This window comes from Argentina silus (genome assembly GCF_951799395.1).
Source record: "Argentina silus genome assembly, chromosome: 2".
NCBI lineage: Eukaryota > Metazoa > Chordata > Actinopteri > Argentiniformes > Argentinidae > Argentina > Argentina silus.
Genome location: NC_139656.1, coordinates 3012458 through 3036946, shown reverse-complemented (window position 1 = coordinate 3036946; position 24489 = coordinate 3012458). Strand labels below are relative to the sequence as shown.

Sequence of the window (24489 nt, the reverse complement as noted above, 5' to 3'; positions counted from 1 at the left end):
TGAATTTCTCAACAGAAGAAAAGCTCTTGGAGGAGTTTGGTGAGTTACATCACTTATGCAAGCACTTTGAGCCTCTTCTCACCAAAAAGGGCTGCAATAAGGCTGAGATAGACAGGGAGTGGTTTAGAGCGAAAGTTGTTACAAAGACTGCAGCACCACGCCTTTATAAGAAAGCCTTTCTTGTCCTTCTCAAAGCGCAGCCAGTCATAACCCCGGGACTACAGTGGTGGCAGTGGTCTTATTTCTTCTGGCTCCGTCTACCTCTTGCTCATCTCCTTGTCCTGTCCCAGAATCTTAACAAAAGTCACACTGGTGCCTAAAAAACGTATTGACAGGAAAGAGGCAGAGGAGAAAACAGTGAAATCAGCCTGGGCAGTGCGGGCGGGGCATGGCCGCAAGGCATATAATTTTTTGAGGGCCAAACTGGGCCAAACTGAGGGGGCATAAATGAATAAAAGTGTTTCAGGGCAGGAATTTCACGGCGGCCATGGCCGTCAGTGAAATTCCTGCCCTGAAAGTCCTTTATTCACCATAGCCATGTTAATGGGTTGAAATATCTAACAGTGAAACAAAGCTTACATGTGGAATTAATGCTTAACCGATGCTGGCATAACTGAACATCTGAGTCCAAAAGAGAGGTGGTACATGAGGATGTGTCTGATTGTCTGATCTCTCAGGCCATATATGAGACAGCTCAGACACCTGGGTAAGTTAACAAGGGTTAGAAACAGAACATAATGAATACGCACCATTGTGATCCTGTCCACCTTTCCATTCAAGGCTGACAGTATTATAGAGACCAGGGAGGAGGAGAGAATGAGGAACAACTGTACCAGATGCAGCAGCACTGTTCTACGGGCCTTACTGTTGGAGGCTTTGTTAGAGGAGGCAGTCTTGGCTGCCATCATCACACCAATATATGACCAAAGGATTAAAACACCCACCGATATAAAAGTGATGGAAGTGAATGCTTTTTCTATGTCAGCAAATATTTTCAGCTGGAAAATATTTTCTTTAGAGCAGTAGTCCTGCATTAACTGATTAAAAGGTCTAGACTCTAGAACCAGTAACATAAAAATACGAATGAGAGTGGTGATGGAGCACAGGAGCCACACCACAGCGATGGCCACAAATGTGTTCTTGATGGTGGCAATGTCAGCATGCCTCAATGGGAAGCACACGGCCACATACCTCTCCAGTGACATCACAGCCAGGTTAAGAGAGGAGATGCTAGCCGAGATGATACTAAACATGGCAATAATCAAACATATATAACGCATCATGTACAGTCTGGCTGTGGCCAATATGTAAAGCAGCTGACCTACTGCCAACTGAAAGGTGTCAGCAAATAGGAGATTGTACAGGAGGATGTAGCGAGAGGTCTCACGAAAGACTGGCTTGCTCCTCAGTGAGAACAACATCACTCCATTGATGAACAGGAAGAGGAGACACGGTGACACTGTCAAGAATCCATAAAGTCCTTTCACCACCTGCCCTTCATACTGCTGACTGACCGTAATGTTGTCCTGGGGTTGTGTTCTATTTGACATGTCTGTGAAGCAGATCACATGAATTCAAATGAATCACCTTGTTGATCTCCTAAAGTCATTTCCACTCAAATGGACTGGGTAGAAGAAATACTCACAGTGAATTAAGGGTTCATACTTTAGGGTTCTGCCCAGGTTAGAGAGCAGCTAGAGAATGATCTGATGGGCTTGCCTGTCATACACCTCATATAAGAAACTGACCCCTACACCCACATAACACCATCACACGTGTCAGTCTGATCTCCAATTACAGAGAAGCATTGGGCATTGAGGGGGGTGGGACAGCCTTTAGACAGTATGTGTGTGCGTGTGCGTGTGCGTGTGCGTGTGCGTGTGTGTGTGTGTGGGAGTGTTTTTTTTATAGGAGTAGATCAGCTTTGACATTTGTAAATATCATTTAAGTTCTATCAGATAGCATTTCTTCATAATTTCTTCTCCCTTTTTTCCCCCTACCCCAACCCTCCCCTATTTGGAGGACATGAACAGAAAATAATAATTATACTTCTACTGTACAGCTAACTGTACTGCTATTCATCATTCTATGGTAAGGTGCATACAATATAATACTTACAAACATACACATGTACACACATACAAACACTTATAATTTCCCATCATATACTTTTGGAGTATAGAGCAAAAAGAAGAAAAAATGTTTCACTGTCCCATTACTTACTGTAATTTCTGTATAATAAAAGCTTTAAGCGAGAGGTTTGTGAGTGTGTTGCAGATACTGGAACACACTGTGAAGACCTCAGAAGGATTCTGTGAAAGATGTAAGCCTGCAATAGTTCTGTGTGGGCCATCTACGTCAATATTGTATGTGTGAAGGATGCTGTACAGCTCTGCTACTTTTTTTTATTTATTTTTTTAAAATATGTTTTAGGGCATTTCTATTTATTGGGATAGAGACAGTAGAATTTGACAGGAAGAGATGGGAGATGGGAAGGATGGGAGAGAGAGGAGGGATGACATGCAAGACGTGTCAAGGGTCGGAATCGAACCAGGAACCTTGCAAAAAAAAAAAACTTATGCCACTAAGCACCCCACAGCTCCAACATCAACAGTGTCACCACACTCAAGCGGATCACCACTTTCCCTAATCAGAAGCCATGGATGAACAGTGAGGTCTGACTCCTGCTGAAGGCACGCGACATTGCCTTCAGAAAACTGCCCAACGCATCACCGGTTCCTCACTCCCCTCCATTGAGGCTGTCCAGGGCAAACGATGCTTGCGTAAGGCACGCAGCATCGTCAAGGACATTTCTCACCCCAACCATAGACTGTTCACCCCACTCCCCTCCGGGAGGCGCTACAGGTCTCTCCGCACCCGAACCAGCAGGTTCAGAGGCAGCTTCTTCCCTGCGGCTGTCACCCTACTGAACTTGAACACTGCACCTACCTGACAACCTACCAACCCCTGCAACCCCGCCCCCCCCCCACCCGGACAACCCCTGCGACCCCTGCAACCCCTGCAACCCCTGCAACCCCTCCCCTCCCCTGCTCTTACTCAATACCACTGCTCTTCTGTACATATCTGTCCATACTGTTCATACTGTTCATAATGTTCATAATGCACATAATGCACATATCCCTATATTTTCTATAATACTACTGTTAATACACTGCACATATCTGCACATACTGTACATACCTGTTTATACTGTTCATACGGCATTCCATATTTATATTTATTCTGCTATCTACCTTATGTTACTGTTAATACATATATACTGCTAGACTGCATTACCTATACAGCTCTTATGCTGCTACACTGTTTATACTGTAACTTATTTATTCTGCTATAATGCTACTGCTTACTCATATACTGCTTACACTGCACTACTTATATTATACTGCACTACTTACTGTTCATATATTGCACTACCTGTAAATACTGTTCATTGCACTTTCTGCTATTTTGCACTTCTGGTTAGACGCTAACTGCATTTCGTTGTCTCTGTACTTGTACTCTGCACAATGACAATAAAGTTGAATCTAAAAGAATCTAATCTCTGCTACCTTACTGAGAAAATTATGCTATTTCTGTCACAGATCAGTCAGTTCTGACCTATTAGGGGAGTAAAACAATATGATGGATCTGACGTGGTCAATTATAAGCACATTCATTCACCCACCCATGTAGGATCTTTAGGCCTGGAGACTGAGAGTGTGAGATCAAGCCTCTGTCTTCGTATTCCCTTTCTGGTGCACACTATTGTTTCTGCTTTGTGTGTGATTGACAGTTTATTGTGTGTGTGTGTGTGTGTGTGTGTGTGTGTGTGTGTTTGTGTGTGTGTGTGTGTGTGTCTGTGTCTGTGTCTGTGTCTGTGTCTGTCTGTGTTTGTTTGAACATAGATTGTTCTTTTGCAATTCTATGGAGGTTACTAGCACTTCGGCAACATCTTCAGTACATCCTCCTCAATGGATGATGTCTCTCCAAGCCCAAACCAGAGCTCCTACAGAGGCCCTGACTCCCACATCTACAGTACAGTAAGTGCAATCACAACAGGCAATAATGACTACTGAGAGCATTAATTAGGGCACAAAGGATTAGAAGTCCAAACATCCTATCAAATATTAATGTGCATTAATTAGGGGGCAGGGGACTGAATCAGAGGGGATGTATCTGACTGACAGCCTTCTGCAGCAGCAGCTCTCTCGATCCTCTCACGATGCACAGATCAGAGACCAGGACCTGCTGCAGTGTTGTCTGTTCTGTCATCATTCTCTACTGTTCTGCACTGACCCCAGAATATGTCACACCTGGGTATTGATTCACTACTGAGGTGAGTTCAGTTACCACAGAATAGGATTGTTGTTTGTTTGATAGGTCATAGGTGTGGTATTGTGTACATTAGGATTTGAATGGTCAATGCAGCATACCGTAGCATGTGATTGGTTAAGAGAGTGTGGTGCAGCTAAGCAGGAGAGAGGTCAGAACAGTGAGCAGTGAAACTGTGAGCATGTTAAGTTCTGTACTGTATAGAATGATGATCATAAATAGAATTATAATTATATGGTGATGATGATGATGATGATGATGATGATGATGATGAGGTCCAGGTCTGCTTTGTGGCTGTCTGTGCCATGAGAGGGGAGAGCTGCTACTACTGAAGAGTTCCGGGGTACCAATCAGACACATCCCCTCTGGACCAGTCCCCTGCCCCCTCATTATCACACATTAATATTTGATGTGCTGGACTCCTAATCCTTGTGCTGTCATTAACGCTCTAGGTAAATATTGACATCATTAATGTCTCTTGTGATTGAGCTTACTGTAGGCTATTGGGAGTGTGTCTTCGTGGAGCTCTGGTTTGGTCTTTAGAGGGATTGAAATCAAGATTGAGAATGCCCTGTGTAAGTAATGGGACAGTGAAGCATTTATCTTTTTTTGGTTCAAAATCAAACATTTTTTGTACATAATAATATTTGTGTACATATTGGTTTCACCATTCAGAAATTACAACACTTTTTATGCATAGTCCCCCTGATGACAATCTGTACGTTAACCTCACAGTAATTGTTTGATTTCAAATCCAAACGTGTGGAGTATTGAGCCAAAAAAAGAAACAATGCTTCACTGTCCCATTACTTTCGCAGGGCGCTGTATCGGCACAATGGATAAATGTTCAATGGATAAATTCAAGATTATATGCGCTGGGGATGAACTCTGTTTGGTGTCTTGTGTGGTGAATTCTGACCTCTGTGGTGAAGGACTTTCATTATCCTCCAACCTTTATCCAACCTAACCCTAACCCTAACCCAATATGCACCAAGCATATTGATTCAAGATTCAAGATTCTTTATTTGTCACATGCATACAAGTACACAGTGAAATGCAAAAGTGACAGTGCCACAGAGTAGTGCAACAATACGTTTTAAAATAGAATAAAATAAAATAGAAGTACTAAAAAATATAAACAGTATGAACAGTATAAACAGCGGTGAAGCAGGTGGAGAGGAGAAAGAGGGTACTGTGTGTGTACTGTGGGGTACATAATCCAACAAAGATGTCGTATATACAGTGACCAAATCTAAAAAGGCCAAATGCAGGACTGTCCTGCACAATGTGGGATCTACTTTGAATTACCAAAGTCTTAGTCTTTGAAACAAACCATAGGCTACTGTAGGCTACTGTATTTCACTTTTGGGTCATTCATTTCAATCTTATTTGTTGATGGCAGTGGCTTGATAAACAAAAAACAAATATTGATATCCCTCCAGTTCATAAACATTACATTTTAAATACTGTAGCTGTGTGAGGCCTGTCCCATCATCTGATGCTATATCACTTACAAGACAATAGGTCAATATGATTGTGATTGCTGTTTGGGGGTGTGAATTGTTGATTCTCTGTTGATTGAATAGATTAATATATTTTAATTGTATGACACATTAGCATCATCTCGATTAGATTGTGTGAACTTGAGTACACTCCACACATTCAGTGAATCAGTACAAATCTCTGGTTCAAAACGTTGAGACGCATTGACGTGTTCAACACGTATGTAGCCGTGCGGTGCGTCGCTTGACCTCGTTACCGCAGTTTCCCTCCTCGTTGTGCTACGAGATAGCCACAGTTACCGATAACTACCATAGCTATCGTGTACCAGAATAAATATTTCGACATTATTTCACCCATATTGTGACAGCATCACAAAACACGTATTTCAGTCGCTCTACAATTATTAACGCGGTGAGTAAAAACCTAGCTAGGGTGAACATTATTCCAACGATGTTTCTTTCCAACGGCTAACGACGGTAGCTAGCTAGCAATACAGCTTTCAAAAGTTAGCACAACATGTCATGACAGCAGCAGCAGATCGTAAGCTAGCTGTACTATTGACCCATTTTTGGTGTGTTTGTTTGGTGGAAATGTAGAAGATCAGTGTTTCAGTACTGTCGTATGTATCCGCTATCCATTGACAGTCAACGGGTTAAGTTGTGGTTTTGAAAATGCGTTTGTTTATCATAGCCGGTTAGCATGCTATGCTAAACTGGTCATATCTGGTTTTATCCTGCGCAACAGTGGTGACTAATTTCCTTCCATGCAATTATTTTGGAAATTTCAAGCGGATAGCCAGCTATTGGTTGAAGTTACCAAGCTACCTAACTGTATTTGTCTGGTAGGCTGCTAGCTAGCTAGCTAAAACCCTTCTTAATAACTAACGTTAGCTAGTCAGAAGTAAGCTAGGTAATGTTACTACTAGGCCGCAAAGAGACGAGTGCATGTTTTCTGGCGCCCACCTGGAAAACAGCTAGCTAGCCATCGAGATTATGGTTAGTTAATTGGTTTACTGGCACATTTGTCGTCTTTATAACAATAATTGGGATGGGGGAATCGGTCAGGGTTTGGAATAACTGAGTGGAGGTGAGCTGTTATGACGTGCGGTCGGTCGGACCGCTGTGCGGCTTGCTGCCTTCAGTAGTCAAAACAGCATTTGACACAGGAAACATAAATGGAAAAAGACGGATGTTTCAAACTTACAGGGGTATCAGTGTTGCAATGTATTTGATCTGAGACTGGGAGTGTCTGTTCATTCATGGCACATTTTCAGAATTGTCTGGCTTGTTTGCTTGACAAGAAAGAGAAGTGGTCCCGGTTGAACAATGACCAGCTAACAACACTGCTCCTGTTATTTTCTGTATTCAGCATGACCGATTTTCAATGTTCTGAAGCTACCTAGCTTCAGGATCAGATTAAAACTCATTTGAAAACTTAAAAGAACACATGTTTCTGGGCCCCTCTTGACATGACATCTTGGCCTCTTTTGGAGTGTGGACATCATGAACACCTCAGAGTAAACAAGCTCTACTAATCCCTGGGTGGAAAATATTGAGGCCTATACGCTGTTAGTCTATTTAGTTGTTTAACCTCTAGGTTTGAAGTTTACCATTCTCATAAAATAAAAGTAGAATATGAATGTTTAGTACATTCAAGGTCATTTATTTGAACTCATGTCAGTTCTGTTTATCATCTGTCAGTGTCTGGTGGGTTAGCTAACTGCTTTCTATGTTTTCCTGAGCAGACATATGCAGTCCTGCTAGCAGAAGAAGATGTTCAACAAGTCGTTTGGTGCTCCCTTCGGGGGAGGGACCGGAGGATTTGGGACTTCATCCACGTTTGGCCAGCAAAGTAAGTTCCAACAGGGGGCTGGTAAATGTAATCCTAAACCCTGAGGAGTATCTTTGCAGTTTCCTTGTCTTATTGATGTCTTAGCCTCAGCGTCACTCTGCCTAGGCCAATTAAGTTGCCCAACTATTGCCCTTCAGTTCACTCCTGCAATTGTGCTGTTTGATAAGTTAGAGGACTGTAGGAGAAGACTTGCCATTGCCTGTATAGATTCCCTAAAGGGATGTTGTTGAACCTGTCTTTGCAGACACTGGGTTTGGGGCGGCAGGTGGCTTTGGGGCCTCGGCGTTTGGGGCGACTAACAACACTGGAGGACTCTTTGGAGCGACGCAGAATAAGCCAGGTTTGCTACCTCACCCTGATCCACACTATGACCCCTGTTACTCCGTCAGTGCTCATCAAGAGACTGTTCGAACATCAGATCTGCTCTTTTTTCTTTTACGTCTTTTAGTACAGTCACAGACATCTCTGTTATTGAGTCTGCAGGTGATGGGCCTATTATCCCACGATGTCAATCCCTGTTACACCTTTAGCTGAGCCCCGGTATCGTAGCAGTATATTTGACCACTACAATTTGAGTCAGAGTCTGGCCAGTGTTTTCCAAACAGTGGTTTAGGGGTCAATATTAACAGTGACGAGATTTAACCTTGCCTCCATAGCGTTTCAGTTGAATTTCAGAGACTAAAGCGACTTATCTTTCTCAGTCAAGTCTTTCGGTTTTTTCTTTTTTTTGGGGGGGGGGGGTGGGCTGGGGGGGGGCTTCACTTTGCCCTTCACGACTTAGCCTCACTTTCCGTATGTGTTGAAAAGTATCTCTTAAAAGCGGTGGATGGAGATGGTCCTCATTCATTGAATTAGCAGCATTCTCTGTTAGGAGGAAACGTCTCTGTGGTGTAGCCGAGGTCTTTTGTATATTGTTTGCATAACCACAGTAACGCTACAGACTCTTGTTTATAGCTATTCTTTTTATTACGTTGGACGTTTTCATTGAGTTATGAGAATTCTAGCATTAATAGGCATGTAAAGGCTATGGTAGGCATGTTAAGACTAGCTTTTGCACTGTGATGTCATGTCTGCCTGAACAGTGAACCTGCATGATCACACTGCCGCTCGCTGAACAAGAGAACTGACTATGTTCTCTATAGATATATCTAATCATTCATAAGAACGGTGAGTGTTTTCAGTGCCCGCCGTGATGCTGACATGTGGTGGATGAATATGTGTGTGTCTAATCCCACCCTGTAATGCTTTACTCTCTCAAAAGTGGTTGCAGCCAATCCTCAGCAAATCCACACTGGTGCAGGTAGAGGAGGTAAGCATGGGCTGCTGCGCGCACACACAAACCGTTCTTAAAGGGGCGGCCGTGCACACAAACAGTCCGCATTCTGGTTTCAACGCGGCTGCAGACCGTGCATACACAGTGCCCGTTTTTGCTATTAAAAGGGGTGTCTGTGCACAAGTATTAAGAATTAGGCCTAGTTCTAGGTTCTGAAAAGTCTGCATTCTGCTTCTAAAGGGAGTGTGATCATGTAGACAGATGACACTGTGTATGGCCCTGTGTGTGTGTGTTTGTACATGTTAGAGAGTGAGTGTTGTAGCTTTATAGGGAGGGAGGAGGAGAGAGGGCAAGCTGACGGGCTGCATGTTGAGACCTCTCTATGATCGATGAGGTGGTTCAGATGGGCCTCCTAGATGCCTATTTGTTCGGGGTTAGTTAGATCACAGGGTGAACAACTCCAGTCCTTGAGGGATGCAGTAAGGTAAAGAACCAAACCGTCGGATCCCACAAGAATTTGAGTTGAGCACCTTAGATTTAGACCTATGGACTTGTTTGTGAACTGATGTGATGTGGTCTGTCTCTCCCCCCTCCAGGTGGGCTGTTTGGGTCCAGTACGTTCAGCCAGCCGGTGACGTCGTCCACCAGCAGTGGGTTTGGGTTTGGCGCCGCCAGCGGCACGACCACCAGCCTTTTCGGCAGCGCCAACACGGGAGCAAGCGGCGGACTCTTCTCCCAGCAGAGCAATGCCTTTGGTGCCGCCAAACCAGCCTCCTTCAGCAGTCAGTCTCCTACTCTTATTACTGTCTTGGTTTTATGTCTACTAGAATTAGTAGAACAGACATTCCTGTTTAAAGCTGTTCTTTGGAATGTTATCTTGGAATGATGAGTCTTTTTTCACTCAGTATTCCATGCGTGCAACAATGGTCAATTCTATTCCACCACTGGTAGAATTATGAGGGAATTTGTTCTGTTGGGCTGCTACATCAATGCCCATTCCAGAGCCTTCTATTTAGACAGTAGTTAATGGAGGGCTCTGATCCATTCTACTCATTCTAATTCTATACAGGTTTACAATGAGATACAGTAGGTGTTAATAGAAGGCAACTGTAGTTGTTAATAATTAAACATTTATCTGAATTATTTTGTCTGTGATTATATAGCCGATTGGGGATGTGGTGTGTTGTTGATGATGATATTTGGATAAATGTTAAACAGGTAACATGTTTTGCAGCATTTGGCACAAGCACCAGCAGTGGGGGGCTGTTTGGGACGACCAACACTAACTCCAACCCCTTTGGAGCGGCCACAGGCTCCATGTTCGGGGCTTCAGCGGGGTTCACTGCCACACAGCAGCCTGGCACCACGATTAAGTTCAATGTGAGTTTGATCTGAGGTAGCCAATACAGGAACAATAATCCCGCTGACAGTATTGCTGATTTCAAAAGTGACATTGTTGTCTGAGTTGTTCGTCCCATGACAAATTCACTATTGGGTGCAGCAATATAATGCTTCATGTGGGATTCTTTTGACTTGAGTTATCCCACCAGACCTGGACTAAACTACCACTAGATACCGATAATCCTGTACATAGTATTATCTGAATGAATGCCCTTGCCTGTCCACCTCAGCCCCCGACAGGAAGTGACACGATGGTGAAAGGGGGCGTGACTACGAGCATCAACACCAAGCACCAGTGCATCACAGCCATGAAGGAGTATGAGAACAAATCACTGGAGGTGAGGAACAGAGCTGAGATCTGGACTGAGAGTTGATTGACTTGACTTACTTTACAGCTTTAGACGAAGGAAAGGATGCAAGGAGAGAGGACAACTTCAGACTATTGGTATCCACTCTAGGACTCGGTCTCTGGTCTGTGATCTCTGTGATTCCAGACCTCTATTTCACTGTCTCCTCTGGATTCTCTCTCTATCCCTCTCGCTCCCTCCTTCACTCTCTCTCTCTCTCTGTAGGAGCTGAGGTTTGAGGACTACCAGGCAGGGAGGAAGGGCCCCTCCAACCCCATGGCTGCTGCGACAGGGGGAATGTTTGGGGCAGCAGCTGCAGCCACTCCCAGTACAGCCGCAGGGCTGTTTGGCGCTTCGTCCACCAACACAGGTTTCTCCTTCGGCCAGGCCAAAACCTCTTTTGGCACCGGTGAGTCGGAACATTACGAGTCGACCATTGTACGCAACAGTTGGTCCTTTGGCCGGAGCATAGCACCATACAGTAGAGAAAATAACAGCACCGCAATATGTCTTAATGCCCTCCCTTCCTCGTGATCTCCTCCCCTCTCTGCCCAGGTGCCGGAGGTTTTGGTGCCGCCACAAGCGGTCTGTTTGGCCAGCAGCAACAGCAGCAGCAGCAACCCCAGCAGCAGCCTCAGCAGGCAGCCAGCCTGTTCAAGCCGTTCGGTCAAACTGCTGCCACCCCAAACACCGGCTTCTCCTTCGGCAACACGGCTGCCATGGGCCAGCCCAATACCAGCACCATGGTGAGCCAACACACAGTGTTGTGTGTGTGTGTGTTTACACAAGCATGTTTGTTTTGTATCAGAAGACTTTTAACTGTCTTCTCTCTCTCCCCCAGGGTCTGTTTGGTAACACGGCTGCGTCCCAGGCAGGGGGGTTGTTTGGAAATGCAGCTCAAACCAGCACAGCCGCTGGCTTTGGGACAGCCACCGGGCTGTTCGGCCAAACCAACACTGGCTTTGGCAACGTCGGCGCACAGGTATAAATAAGCAGGTGTTGCACCTTGCCAGGGCTCTGGGAACTGCTCAAGCGTCATGCATTTGTAGGGTTTAGGTGTGAGAGAGATGGAACACACACTTTAATATGTCCTGTGTGTGTGTTTCTCTTACCAGCAGAGCCTGTTTGGTCAGAAGACAGCTGGGTTTGGTGCCACGACCACCAGCACGCCCTCGTTTGGTACAGGCACCGGCCTCTTTGGTAACAAACCTGCCCTCACCCTGGGCACTGCCACCAACACATCCAACTTTGGTTAGTCCTCCTTTAACATACTCATTGTATTATCCTGACGACATGTCTTTTTAGCAAAATGTTATTCCCTCAGCTTCGCATTGGGTCTCTCGGGTCCTGCTTCAGTGCATTTGCTTGCCCAGGCCAGTAAACCCACTATAGTAACAGTGTTGTTCTCTCTATTGCGTGAAGGTTTTGGTGCCAACCCGGCTGCTGGAAGTCTCTTTGGGACCAAAACGGCTGCAGGAGGACTGGGGACTGGGCTGGGAGCGGGCTTTGGAGCAGGTACATACGGAGCAAGTGACAAAGTAGAGATGGGAAACTTTAATGGGGATATGAGATGCTTGTGATGCCTTGCCTGAATCCTGAGCCTAGGAAAACACTGCTCTGTATTGGCATTTTTAACTGTGTGTATATGTGTGTTGTATTGTCAGCAGTGGGGACAGGGCAGACATCCCTGTTTGGGAACACTCAGAACAAGCTGGGTACCACTCTAGGAACGGTGGGACCGTTCGGAGTACCAGGGTTCAGCACTGGCACAAGTACTCTGGGCTTTGGAGCGCCACAGCAGCCCGTTGGTAACTACTCTCTCGCTCTCGCTCGGGGATGTAACAGGTCAAAGGATTTACAGATGAACCAATAGATGGATGAGTAATATGGGTGAATAAATAGCGTGTGTGTGTTTGTCTCCCCCAGCTCTGACGGACCCTAATGCGGCAGCGGCCCAGCAGGCAGTGCTGCAGCAGCAGATCAACGCTCTGGCATACTCCCCCTTCGGAGACTCCCCCCTCTTCAGAAACCCCCTCTCAGACCCCAAGAAAAAGGAGGAGGTGAGACACACGGCTCTTTGGGAAAGACTTTGTGATTTAGGAACGCTAGGATTTCCTCTCGTCTTAACGATGTCCGAGCGACTCATTCTCCCTCCTTTCCCAACAGCGTCTGAAGCCCACCAATCCTGCGGCTCAGAAGGCCCTGACCACTCCCACTCACTACAAGCTGACCCCGCGGCCTGCGACGCGCGTGCGGCCGAAAGCTCTGACGTCATCGGGCTCCAACAAGTCGCAGCTGTTTGACGGGCTGGATGATGATGAACCTTCGCTCACCAACGGAGCCTTCATGCCTAGGTGTGTGCTCAGTCCCATATCAACCACCGGGCTTTATCTATAGATACATCTCATCTCTGGAACGAGTAGTAGTGGAGCATGTCATGGATGTTTCAACGTATTGAACGCTGCAGATAGAAATGGAATGAATAGAGCTGACATGATTCTTTACTGTACATGTCAGAGAGGCATGTCTCTTCACAATCTAGATTTATTTTTGAACATTCATTATGCTGAACACGGCCCTGATGTGTTTCTCTGTGGTGTTTTGAACAGGAAGAGCATCAAGAAGCTGGTGCTGAAGAACTTGAATGGCAGCAGCCTGTACAGCAGCCCCATCAACAGAGAGACTGATGACCTGGCCTCACCGCCAGAGTACCCACACAATGGACTCAGGTAAGACACACACACACACACACACCACACGATATCTGTCCCAAATAGAGTTTCTCATCCACTGTGTCTGGGATGTTCATGTCTAACAATGTCTGTGTTCCATGTCTCTGACAGTATGGATGATGAGGACGATGTGAGGGAGGTGTTGGAGGGGGAGGACAACCTGGAGGTCACCAAGTTTTACACCAATCCCATCTCCAAGCCCACCCCCCACGCCCAGGCCAGCCTATCCCTGCAGGACACCATCTCAGAGCTGAATGCCCATAAGGCCGGGGGAAAGAACGGATTAGAGGTGCGCACCCAAAATGCAAATCTGTTAATATCTGAAAATAACCGTACAGTGCGTGTCATTCAGTCACAGATGGACGTCAGTTATGACATCACTGTCTGTCACCTTCTTTGTCATTGTCCAGGTGAGCAGCGAGGACATCTCCCTGGGAGATGACTCCCTGCAGGAGGAGCGAGAGGAGGAGCAGCAAGAGGTGCAGCAGGCTCCCCACCCTGCAGGTCAGAGCCTCACCTTTGACCTCTCACCTTTTAGACAGATCCACTGTTCAAACAGGAAGGACATACTTCTCTGACGTGCGTGTGTGTATGGGCACTTTGTCAGGAGAAAGATTGGATCCTTACATGCCACTAAAAAGTCCTATTCATCCTGTCCCTCTCTCAGGTATCGTTCTAGGGCGTGTGGGGTACTACACCATCCCCCCCATGGAAGAGCTGGCCAGGATGGTGGATGAGAATGGAGAGTGTGTGGTGGAGAACTTCACTGTTGGCAGGAAAGGTATACAGCTCTCTGTTCTCCCTCATAACAGGGTCTTCCATTTGTAAAGTATTTGCTGTATACTGTATATCGGTATATATGTATCAGTAACTGACCGTTTTGTACTTTGATGGCTCACTGCTGGATTTTCTGATTGGCTTGAAGGTTACGGCTCAGTGTTCTTCCCTGGCGAGGTGAATGTGACGGGAGTGAACCTGGACGCGATCGTTCACTTCAGACGTAAAGAGGTCATCGTCTACCCTGATGACAAGAACAAGCCTCCTGAGGGGGAGGGGCTCAACAGGTGAGTGACAGATGCTGAGGGACACGAACCGCCCAATGGGTGGTAAAACGGACAATGGAAAGTTCTTTTTTTTTTTTTTTTTAATTATCAGAGATTATTTCAGTTTCGCTATTTCACCCCTCTTTCTCCCTCTCCTCTCATCCACCTCTCCTCTTGCTCTCTCGTCCTTCTCTCTCCCAGGCGAGCAGAGGTGACTCTGGACGGGGTGTGGCCTAATGACAAGACCACCTGCACTCAGATCAAGAGCCCCGAGCGATTGGCTGAGATGAACTATGAGGGCCGGCTGGAGAACGCCTCACGCAAACAGGGCGCCCGCTTCCTGGAGTACCGCCCAGAAACCGGCTCCTGGGTGTTCGAAGTAAGCCGCCCCAGAAACCCATGCAAACCTCCCCATACAACGCCGTTTATACTGTGTGGACGCAGATCCCTCACAACATCACCCTCACATTGTGTAACATGGCTCACTCTCAAAAGCATGTCTTCCTTACGGTCTCTTACCTCGTTCCCTTTTACCACACTCTCTCTGTTCACACTGGTTTAACCCTCCCTCCCTCCCTCCCTCCCTCTGCAGGTGGCCCACTTCTCCAAGTACGGCCTGCAGGACTCGGACGAGGACGAGGACGTCCCTCTCAAAGCGGATCCCAAGAAGCTGAAGACCGCGACAACACTTCCTCCGGGGCTGCAGCAGCTTCCCCCGTCCCAGCAGAAGGTGGCGCCACTGGCTCAGGTAGACGGAGCAGCGCGCGCCGAACCAACACCACACTGACCCTGCATAGAGCCACTGCTCTCTACATCACCTGGAAGGCCTTTAGCGTGTAGCTGACGATCAGACGGGACGCGTCTCTTATATTTATTGATCAGTGGAGGTGTGCATCAGGCCGTCCCCTCCACCCAGGTTCCCCTTGTACCCGAGGTGCCGAAGGGGCCCCGGCGCACCAATCACAGGTGGGAGGGTGGATGGGTCGGGGGGATGGTGCAGGACTCATGAATGTGATACAAATAGGATAGGATATCATGATATTTCTGACATTGTCCTATATGTTTTTGTATCCTCATTGAAATTGATAGCCATATTTTTCAGGTGGTAGGGATAACATCTCTGTGTGTGTGTGTGTGTGTGTGTGTGTGTGTGTGTGTGTGTGTGTGTGTGTGTGTGTGTGTGTGTGTGTGTGTGTGTGTGTAACATCAGGTGGTGGTTAATTTCTGCCCCTCACAATTTATGATTTAGAATTAGCACCTTTCTCTATGCTCACAAACATACCTGGAGCAGTGGGGATTTTAATTAATTTCAGGTGCCGGAGGGTTGTGGTCAGATGATGTAATGGAAGCCAAAGTGTAAAGTTTGATTGTAAGATTTATATGAAATGTCAGCTCGGCCATCTTGTGCCATCAAGTGTTTGTATTTTGACATATGTAAAGAACTTTTGTGTGTACATTTTAATATAGGGCCTAATCTACCAACAGTGGATGGATGATATTCTTTACTCTGTCTTTGGGGATGTTTTTATGATAAGATTTATGAAGCCTTAGATTTAGAAAAGCCTTTTTTTTTTTTTTTTTTATACAGAGCTGTTACACATTAGATAGAGTTCTTAAATGTCCTCAAAATACATTTATTATTCTTGATTTGTGAATTTCTCTTACATGGGAATATACAGTTATGTTTTATCCCAACTGAGATTATGAGGGATGTGTGTTTAGATGAAGTAAAGCAACTTTGCTCAAACATACAGCACATACTAAGAGTTAGGCCTAGGGTTCCCTTCTAATCAAGGGTTTAGACAATCACAGTATTTCCACTTATGGCATTAAAGTCATGCTTTGAGTTCAGTCATATATCTTATCTTGCTATGTATGTATAATTTGCCTATACGTGTGTGTGTGTATTTTTATGCTAAGAAATAAATGATTTAAGATGACACATACTGGTCTGTCAGGCTTGTGTATGTAGACAAGACTTTATTAAGAGTGATCTCCACCATATGTGGTGTTCTCTCCCTGCTTAACACACCTGTACCATCTGCTCATAGAACACCACCAGAATTCACTGACCTAGAACTGTTCGTGTCTGTGCGTATGTATAATTGTGCGTCTGTGTGTGTGTCTCCCTGCTGTGTGTGTTCAGTCCACTGCAGTGCTGGAGCTCCTGAGTCGTGTGTCTGAAGTGGACAGCGACATGGCAGATATTACCCAGGATGCACCAGCTGAGAGTGTGCTGGGGGAGGAGGAAGGGGAGAGTGGCCTGATGGGGGAGGACGCCGGGGGTCGGCTGGGGGGTGTGACCCCCGAACACGACCATGTCTCGGCATCCAGTCAGATTGCTTCCTCAATGGGGATCAACCCTCACACTCTACAGGTAGAGCACACTACATTACAGTCCTCATCTAGTTAGTATATACTACTTTACACCTAGCACACTCCATTACAACCCTCATCTAGGTAGTACCACTATTGTCAAAGTGGGGTACGTGGATCGATCTAGGGGGTACGCGAAATAAGTCTGATTTACCTTCCCAAACAGTTCTGTTGAATACCCGACTGCAGTCTCAGTACCAAAACTAAATGCATGCACCCGATCCAACAGAATAATATGATCACAATGTATAATATGTAAGGGATAATGTTCATAGAATATCACTTAGGCTACAAAATAACCGACAGGGGGCACATGACTGTTAAAAGTTTGGGAACCACTGAGGTAGTACACACTACTTTACACCTAGCACACTACTTTACAGCCCTCATCTAGGTAGTGCACACTACTTTACACCAAGCACACTACATTACAGCCCTCATCTAGGTAGTGCACACTACTTTACACCAAGCACACTACTTTACAGCCCTCATCTAGGTAGTGCACACTACTTTACAGCCCTCATCTAGGTAGTGCACACTACTTTACAGCCCTCATCTAGGTAGTGCACACTACTTTACACCTAGCACACTACATTACAGCCCTCATCTAGGTAGTGCCACACTACTTTACACCTAGCACACTACATTACAGCCCTCATCTAGGTAGTGCACACTACTTTACACCTAGCACACTACTTTACAGCCCTCATCTAGGTAGTGCACACTACTTTACACCGAGCACACTACATTACAGCCCTCACACATTGCATGCGTCCATATGTATTCCCTCATACTATACATGCTTTCCTATGGTGTTCACTCCTGGTTCTTCAAACACATGTATGCTCTCTTGTGCTCATCTGTATATGTTTCCCATGTTCCTCAGATCATGAAGGCATCTCTGTTTGCCGAGGATGATGATGGGGACATGTTCCAAGAGCAGGGAGGGATGAAGAGCTCTGTAGATATATCCTCCCCTCGTATCCTCCTTCAAGGCTCGCAGGGCAGACCCTCCAGTAAGACACACACACACACACACACACACACACACACTCAATCAATCGTACACTCTGTCACTACAGTGTTTAAAACATCCATGTAGCAATACAGTCCACCTGAAATGCAGATTTGTCTGCAGTTACCTGTATCTGACCTGGTCCTCTCCTCTCCATCCTCAGTTGGCGGTCTCCTCCAGACTCGTTTCAGCTCAGGCATGTTCTCCCAGTTCCCCGATGTTCCCTTCGGAGGGGGCCTTCCACAGAGGCTAACTATGTCTCGGGCGTCCTCGGCGGTGCCTGAGCCCTCACGGCTCTCCCCCTGGCCCTCGCTTGGGCCCTCCTTCCTATTACCTACCCCAGCGCCGGAGGCCTCTATCAGGACGGTGGGGGCTCGTCGCCTGGGGGGGCCCGTGGCCTCGGAGAGCTCTGTGACGCTGGGGAAGGTTGGTATCCACCATCTATCATTTGAATGAATACTGTTTTTATCATGTGTAAGAGTAAGCCTATGTATTATTTTATTTTTTTATTATTATTGATTTTTTTTTAAATTTCACACAAAATGTGTCCTTATTCTCCATCATTTTGGATATAAGAAAATCTACGTTGTCGTTTTGATGAATCACGCCTGTCGTTCCAGGGCCGTCTGCTGATGGACGCGGCGCTGTTTAGTGGCCGGTCGTTCCGTGTGGGTTGGGGTCCGGGCTGGACTCTGGCCCACTGCGGAGACAGGCTGAGTGGGGCCGGAGCCAAGGACCAGGACCCTCAGGGAGATGGAGGAGCTGCAGGGTTTGGATTCCTTCCCAAACATGCCAAGAGCAAACAGTAAGCACATAAGAACGCACGCACACACACACACACACACACACACACACAGTGAGTGCATCAGAAAGTGCTGAGTGCATCAGAAGGCACTGCTGCATGTCCAGAGTTGTCTTATCTCTCATCTGTCTCTCCCTCCTCCTCCTTCCTCCCCCTCTCTCAGGATGTCAGAGAGCCCCTTCAAGGTGGTGATGGAGCAGGTTGTGGGGTTGGAGCCACGGGACAGTGAGGAGAGCCAGGCGGTGTACCAGCGCCCCCTGGAGATTGGCCTGAAGCACAGCAACATCAGTACAGAGGGGGCTGCCTGCCCCTTCATCGAGCCCCAGAGCGGGGTGGCGGCCCTGCACGAGTATGCAGAGTGGATCACAGAGCTCAACCAGGAGGCTGGGGCAGGGGACGGTAAGGGAGAGATTACACATGCAAATGCATAGAGCGCACAAAATACAGTGCACAGACACATATGTTTTCTTCCTTCCACATCTGTCATAGTGGACACAGGTGTGACTCTTGTTTTAACTTGAACTCTGTCCCTCTTAGCTGTCCTGAGCCACTGGGCGCAGGTGTGGACCCTGTGTGAGGCCCTGTGGGGTCGTCTGGGCTCGGCAGAGACGGAGCCAGACCCCGAGGCCGAGGCCGGGCGCAGCCAGTACATGCGGCAGCTGGAGAGGAGGAGGAGCTTCTCCACCTGGCTGTCCCACAGCGCCACCCAGAGGATAGAGCAGGAAGTGGGGCTGACGCAGAGGGGTGGGCATGTGGAGGCCATCTTCAGCTACCTGACAGGACACCGCATCAGTGACGCCTGCAGGCTGGCTCAGAAGAGTGGTGGGTCGATTTGAATCAATAAACTCACACAGTGAACAGTTTGTGACTGTGATGGTGGTAGGGGATAGTAAGAATGTGAGAGCAGGGGAATGGAGGGGAAGGAGAGAGGGGAAGATGAGAGTGGTGGTGGAGGACAGAGAGAAAGGAGGATGATGTACTAACTAACGTGTGTGTGTGTGTGTGTAGGTGACCACCGTCTGTCCCTGCTGCTGGCCCAGGCAGTGGGCTCTCAGTATAGTCGGGACCTGCTGGCGTTGCAACTGGTAGACTGGAACAGGATGCAGACAGACTCCTTCATACAGGAAGAGAAATTACGCATCTTTGCCCTGCTCGCTGGAAAACCTGTACGTGTGTGTGTGTCTGTGTGTGTGTGTGTTGAGTATAATACTCCCTAAAGAATGTAAGAAGGGCGCTGTGCCACCTTGTCGAGTTGGCTCTGAGACTATGGAAACATTTCAGAGCAAATGAAACTGATATTTAGTTGTGATAGAGTAACTATCCTTGATTGCCAATGACATGATTTGTAAAAGTAAAAGGGTTATTTTTTTCCTCAGTTAATTCAACCTTTTAGAGGTATTTTTACAGTCGGTTTTGATAATGAAATCCAGCGCCACCTGGTGGAGAACCCTGGTACTTGAGATATTGTTCCCTGATATTGAACCTTGGTACTTGAGTGTAATCGTTCCTTGTGTACTGCTCCAATATATGATTCTATGTTAGATGTTGTGGGCTTAGATATTTGTTTCCATGATTATAAGACCAGGCAAATGTTTTGCGTTCCAACCTTTTGTGCCTACTGCGGCCCTTTGTCATGTGTGTAGGTGTGGCAGTCGACAGACAGTGTGGTGAACGTGTGTTCAGAGCTGGACTGGAAGCGATGTGTTGCAGTCCACCTGTGGTACATGCTGCCTCCCACCGCCTCCATCGCCGACGCCCTCGCCAAGTACGAGGCTGCCTTCCAGGTGAGAAACGCGTCCGAACGCAGATACCGACCCGGGTTCACTTTGCATATCGACTTTTGGGGTGGGTGTCTAATGTAGATCATCTTTAAGGACGGCACATATTTCAGTTCTTGTTGAGGGGGGGGTCCTGATTTGTTACGGGGCTGATGTCAGATTGGGCAGTACCTTGACTTTACCTTCTCTCCACCTCTCTTCCTCTCTCGCCCAGGGGACTGCTGAGGGTCAGAAGTATGCCTGCGCCCCTCTGCCTCCCTATGTTGACCAATCAGACCAGCTCGACATGGAGGAGGAAGAGGAGGAGTCTAAGCGGCCGCTCTACGACGTCTGCTTTCACCTGCTCAAACTCTACAGCGACAGGTACTACTCTACCTACGCCATCTGTGTCACCCACGGTTATCACCTGTCCCAAACTGCGCTCTACCTACTTACCTGTATGTTTCCAGACACTTGGCGCTTTTTCAGACACGCATTCGATTATTGTGGGTGCTACTGCCTGACAAAGTGACCGTTTTATCTCTCCTTCCCTCTCTCCTTCCCTCTCTCCTTCCCTCTCTCCTTCCCTCCCTCCTATCCCTCCCCAGACATTACAGTCTGCAGCAGCTGCTGGACCCCATGACGGTGACATGGGAGAGGCTGGACTACCGTCTGAGCTGGCACCTGTGGAGCGTCCTGCAGGCTCTGCACTACACACACCTGAGCCACGCCCGCCAGGGCCTCATACACACCAGCTATGCCGCACAGCTGGAGAGCGCCGGCCTCTGGGACATGGCCGTCTACGTGCTGCTGCACATACCAGACCACACGTATGTCGTACACACTCGTATACACACACCTTGCGGTTTCGCATTTTCTTTTCGCAAGCGCTTTAATAAAAAAATAAATAATAATGGCGATATGAAAGGAAGCCTCTTGAAGCTGTTGAGGTGCTTACTCGAGAGGTCTTTCCCTGTCTTAACATCCACGTCCCTCCCCCTCCGTAGGCTGCGCGAGCGTGCGGTTAAAGAAATGATACAGCTCCACTGCCCTCTGCTGGAGACCGAGGAGTCTGCGCAGAAGGAGCGTTTCCTTATCGAGAGACTGCTGATCCCCGAGCAGTGGCTCCACCAGGCCAAGGCCACACGCGCCCGCAGAGACGCAGACCCACACAGGGAGGCCCTGCACCTCTACAGGGCCGGCCACTGGAACCGCTGCCACAAGCTGGTCATCCAGCACCTAGCCTCCGGTGTGTATGGACGGACGGACGGACACACACACACACACACACACGCACGCACGCGCAGGCCACTGGAGTCACTGTCATAGCACAGCACGTGACGCACACTGGATATGGTAAGATTTATTCACGGAAACCACACACTCTTAACACTGCTCTCTCTCTCTCTCTCTCTCTCTCTCTCTCTCTTTCTCTCTCCTGTAGACTGCATCATTAATGATAACCACGCATACCTGTTGGAGTTCCTGGAGGGCTTGGCTGTTCCTGAGCGCAGTGTTGTGATCCAGGACTGGGACACGGCAGGAAGAGTCTACCTGGACTACATCAGAGTCATACAGACCCTACACACCATACAACAGGTACTGTGCTGGGACTGTGTAAGAGAGAGATAGGGATAGAGAGAGGGCTTTCAGGACTACTTCCAAGTCTTTCACAACAACCTATAGAACAGTTACTGTGGGCTGGCCTACTAAAGTGGGTCCATCTATATGCCAGTTGAATTAAAATGTGGCTGCCAGCCATTTAGTCGCGATGCCCAAGAGGAACGGGAGAAAATTGGCTCTGCAATAACCCCAATTCATTAACCTTAATTCACCTTGAAACCCACAGGATAATCATTCAACAGCCAGTCGTTAGAGAAGCTAACTCAGTACGTGCGGTTGTTCATTTTCGACCCAATTAGAATTTGCCAGCCAATTTGCTGTATAACTAATCTCTAGATTATCTGTCTCTCACAGCCATAGACTGTACAGATGGACAGTGCTGTCTATCAGCTGGGACACATTTTGTGTGTGTACTGAAGGAAAATGCTGATTACCAGCTGGACTGCTCACACAAGGAATTTGTGTGTGTGTGTGTGTGTGTGTGTGTGTGTGTGTGTATACACACGCGCCCTTAGATGGACAGTGCTGGTTACGAGTTGGAGCGCTTACACACTGACGTGACATCACTCTGCAGCAGGATAGAGCTCCTCCCCTGCTCCACCGCAAAGGATCGCCTCGCTCAATCAGGTGGGTGGATGTTGTGGTCTGCACCAATCAGAGGTGTGTGTGTGTACTAGTGTGTGTATCCTGTCTAACCCTACCCTCTCCTGTCCCTCCAGAGATGGCCAAGCGTGTGGCTAACATCCTGCGTGTGGTTTTGAGTCTGCAGCAGGGTGGTGAGGGAGGGGCAGAGCCCGTCCACATCCCCCTGTCCCAGCTGGCCCCCCACATTGGACGCTTGCCTATGCCTGAAGACTACGCCCTGGAGGAGCTCCGCAGCCTCACCCAATCATACCTGCGACAGCTAATCATCAGCTAATGACCATCTATGACCCACAATCCCCCTGGCCCAATAGGAACTGAGAAAGATCAGTAGAGGCCAATAAGAACTTGGGACTTGGACTGTCCTGTAGGATTGCAGGTTTTGGTTGAGATGATGGACTGGCAGAATATCCTAATTTACCTGTTTTTGAGCTTTGGTTTCTCAAGATGAAAATGGCACAAGCTTGGATAAAGCATTCCTCAGAATAAGTGTGTGTTGTGATGAATGTTGCTCGAGGGTTTTTGTTGATTATATTGTATGTTATTTTTTTGTATAGCATTTTTGTACGTGTGTGTGTGTGTGTGTGTGTGTGTGTGTGTGTGTGTGTGTGTGTGTGTGTGTGTGTGTGTGAATATCAAGCTACATCTTGCTGAACCCTCCTGGTTAGGACTCTCCTCATGACGTTTGACCCTGTTTAAAGGGACACTCATTGGTATGTAAAAGAAAACAAAACCCAATTCTTCTGTTTTCAAATATCACAGAATTCTACCCACTCTTTTTATCAACTCAAGTTCAAGAACTCATGATAGTACGACTGTTTCCAGTGATTGAGTGGCACACAACAATGAACTGTCAATAATGTGTATAGGGAAGGAGACACAATTTAGTGATGTAAACATGTACAAAGGCTTGAAATTAACAACTCATTTTTTGGATACCAAAAGAGATCTAGATAAATGTAAAATGATAACGGAACCTTCTATTTTTGTAGTTTTTGTATTTTTGTTTGGCTGTAAATCAGAATGTGTGAGTGTCCAGAGAGAGGGCGAGAGAGAGAGAGAGAGAGAATAGTATCTGACTAGCACTTGATTACATTGGATATGGTTTAAAATTTCTGTTGTGAAGCTGATATGTTTGCTTATTGGTGAGTCAATCCAGATTCTCTGCATTTTGTCTGGTTGTTGGTCTTTGAATACTCACACACCCTCCATATTCACCATTTCTTTCCTCCCCTTCAGTTTTTTAGTATGTTGCTCTTGTTTTCATGAGAAAAGGATGTAGTTGTTGTCGGTAGTGTGTGAACCACTCTCCTCTCGCGCAGTGCCTTTACCGAGGAGAGTCCATTCTTCTGTTGCCGCTGTTGCTCTGTGCATGTTTGTGATATTGATGAAGAACAAGACGTTTTTATTAAAGTCTGAATAAAGTGCATTATTCCATTGTTGTAATTTGTTATTTAACGATTTTAATTGAATGTTTTCTATGTTCGTTACTGTCCAAGCAAGAGTTATAACCAGACTTGTCTGTCCTTGGTCTAAGTTGTCTATTGTGATTGTGCAGCAAATTGGCATTAGATGTTAAGTCTTTCACAAAGCTACACATTGATATATTCGATTTGGGCTATGAGTACAGCCTAAGCAGTTCCTTTTTTCTTTTTTTAAAAATGGTTTTATATTAATCCATTTAGCACTTTTTTAAAGGTCAAAACACTTACGTTTATCTTTACTATTGAGGGGGCCGTAGAGAGGAACGCACATGTGTCTGGATGATGGATGAATTAAGTACCTGCCACCT

At 46.8% G+C, this 24489-nt stretch overlaps 2 protein-coding genes across 6 annotated transcripts; one reads left to right on the top strand and one right to left on the bottom strand.

Annotated features, from left to right (window-relative positions):
• Nucleotides 1-257: 257 nt before the first annotated feature.
• On the bottom strand, nucleotides 258-1550 carry LOC310821876 (odorant receptor 131-2-like; the record flags this gene model as incomplete). The annotated part of the gene is made up of 3 exons (XM_083694143.1): nucleotides 258-281; nucleotides 750-898; nucleotides 1082-1550. The coding sequence occupies 3 exons, from the start codon at nucleotides 1548-1550 to the stop codon at nucleotides 258-260; spliced, it is 642 nt and encodes a 213-aa protein (XP_083550269.1).
• A 4565-nt stretch (nucleotides 1551-6115) lies between these two features.
• On the top strand, nucleotides 6116-24139 carry nup98 (nucleoporin 98 and 96 precursor). Of its 5 annotated transcripts, none has more exons than XM_083665403.1 (36): nucleotides 6116-6246; nucleotides 7580-7686; nucleotides 7931-8026; nucleotides 8948-8995; nucleotides 9556-9741; nucleotides 10194-10339; nucleotides 10591-10698; nucleotides 10933-11116; nucleotides 11263-11453; nucleotides 11549-11689; nucleotides 11826-11958; nucleotides 12130-12222; nucleotides 12375-12515; nucleotides 12634-12767; nucleotides 12874-13061; nucleotides 13317-13436; nucleotides 13551-13728; nucleotides 13850-13943; nucleotides 14107-14220; nucleotides 14365-14503; nucleotides 14684-14861; nucleotides 15075-15230; nucleotides 16629-16859; nucleotides 17745-17874; nucleotides 18037-18299; nucleotides 18494-18678; nucleotides 18839-19074; nucleotides 19213-19497; nucleotides 19684-19841; nucleotides 20319-20459; nucleotides 20668-20816; nucleotides 21041-21262; nucleotides 21440-21681; nucleotides 21877-22031; nucleotides 22571-22682; nucleotides 22775-24139. In XM_083665403.1, the coding sequence occupies exons 2-36, from the start codon at nucleotides 7608-7610 to the stop codon at nucleotides 22972-22974; spliced, it is 5556 nt and encodes a 1851-aa protein (XP_083521529.1). In that variant the 5' UTR covers nucleotides 6116-6246; nucleotides 7580-7607; the 3' UTR covers nucleotides 22975-24139. The 5 variants fall into 5 exon arrangements, with proteins under 5 accessions (XP_083521529.1, XP_083521527.1, XP_083521528.1 ...); XM_083665401.1 differs by having other exon boundaries at nucleotides 12372-12515; XM_083665402.1 differs by having other exon boundaries at nucleotides 11823-11958.
• Nucleotides 24140-24489: the final 350 nt, after the last annotated feature.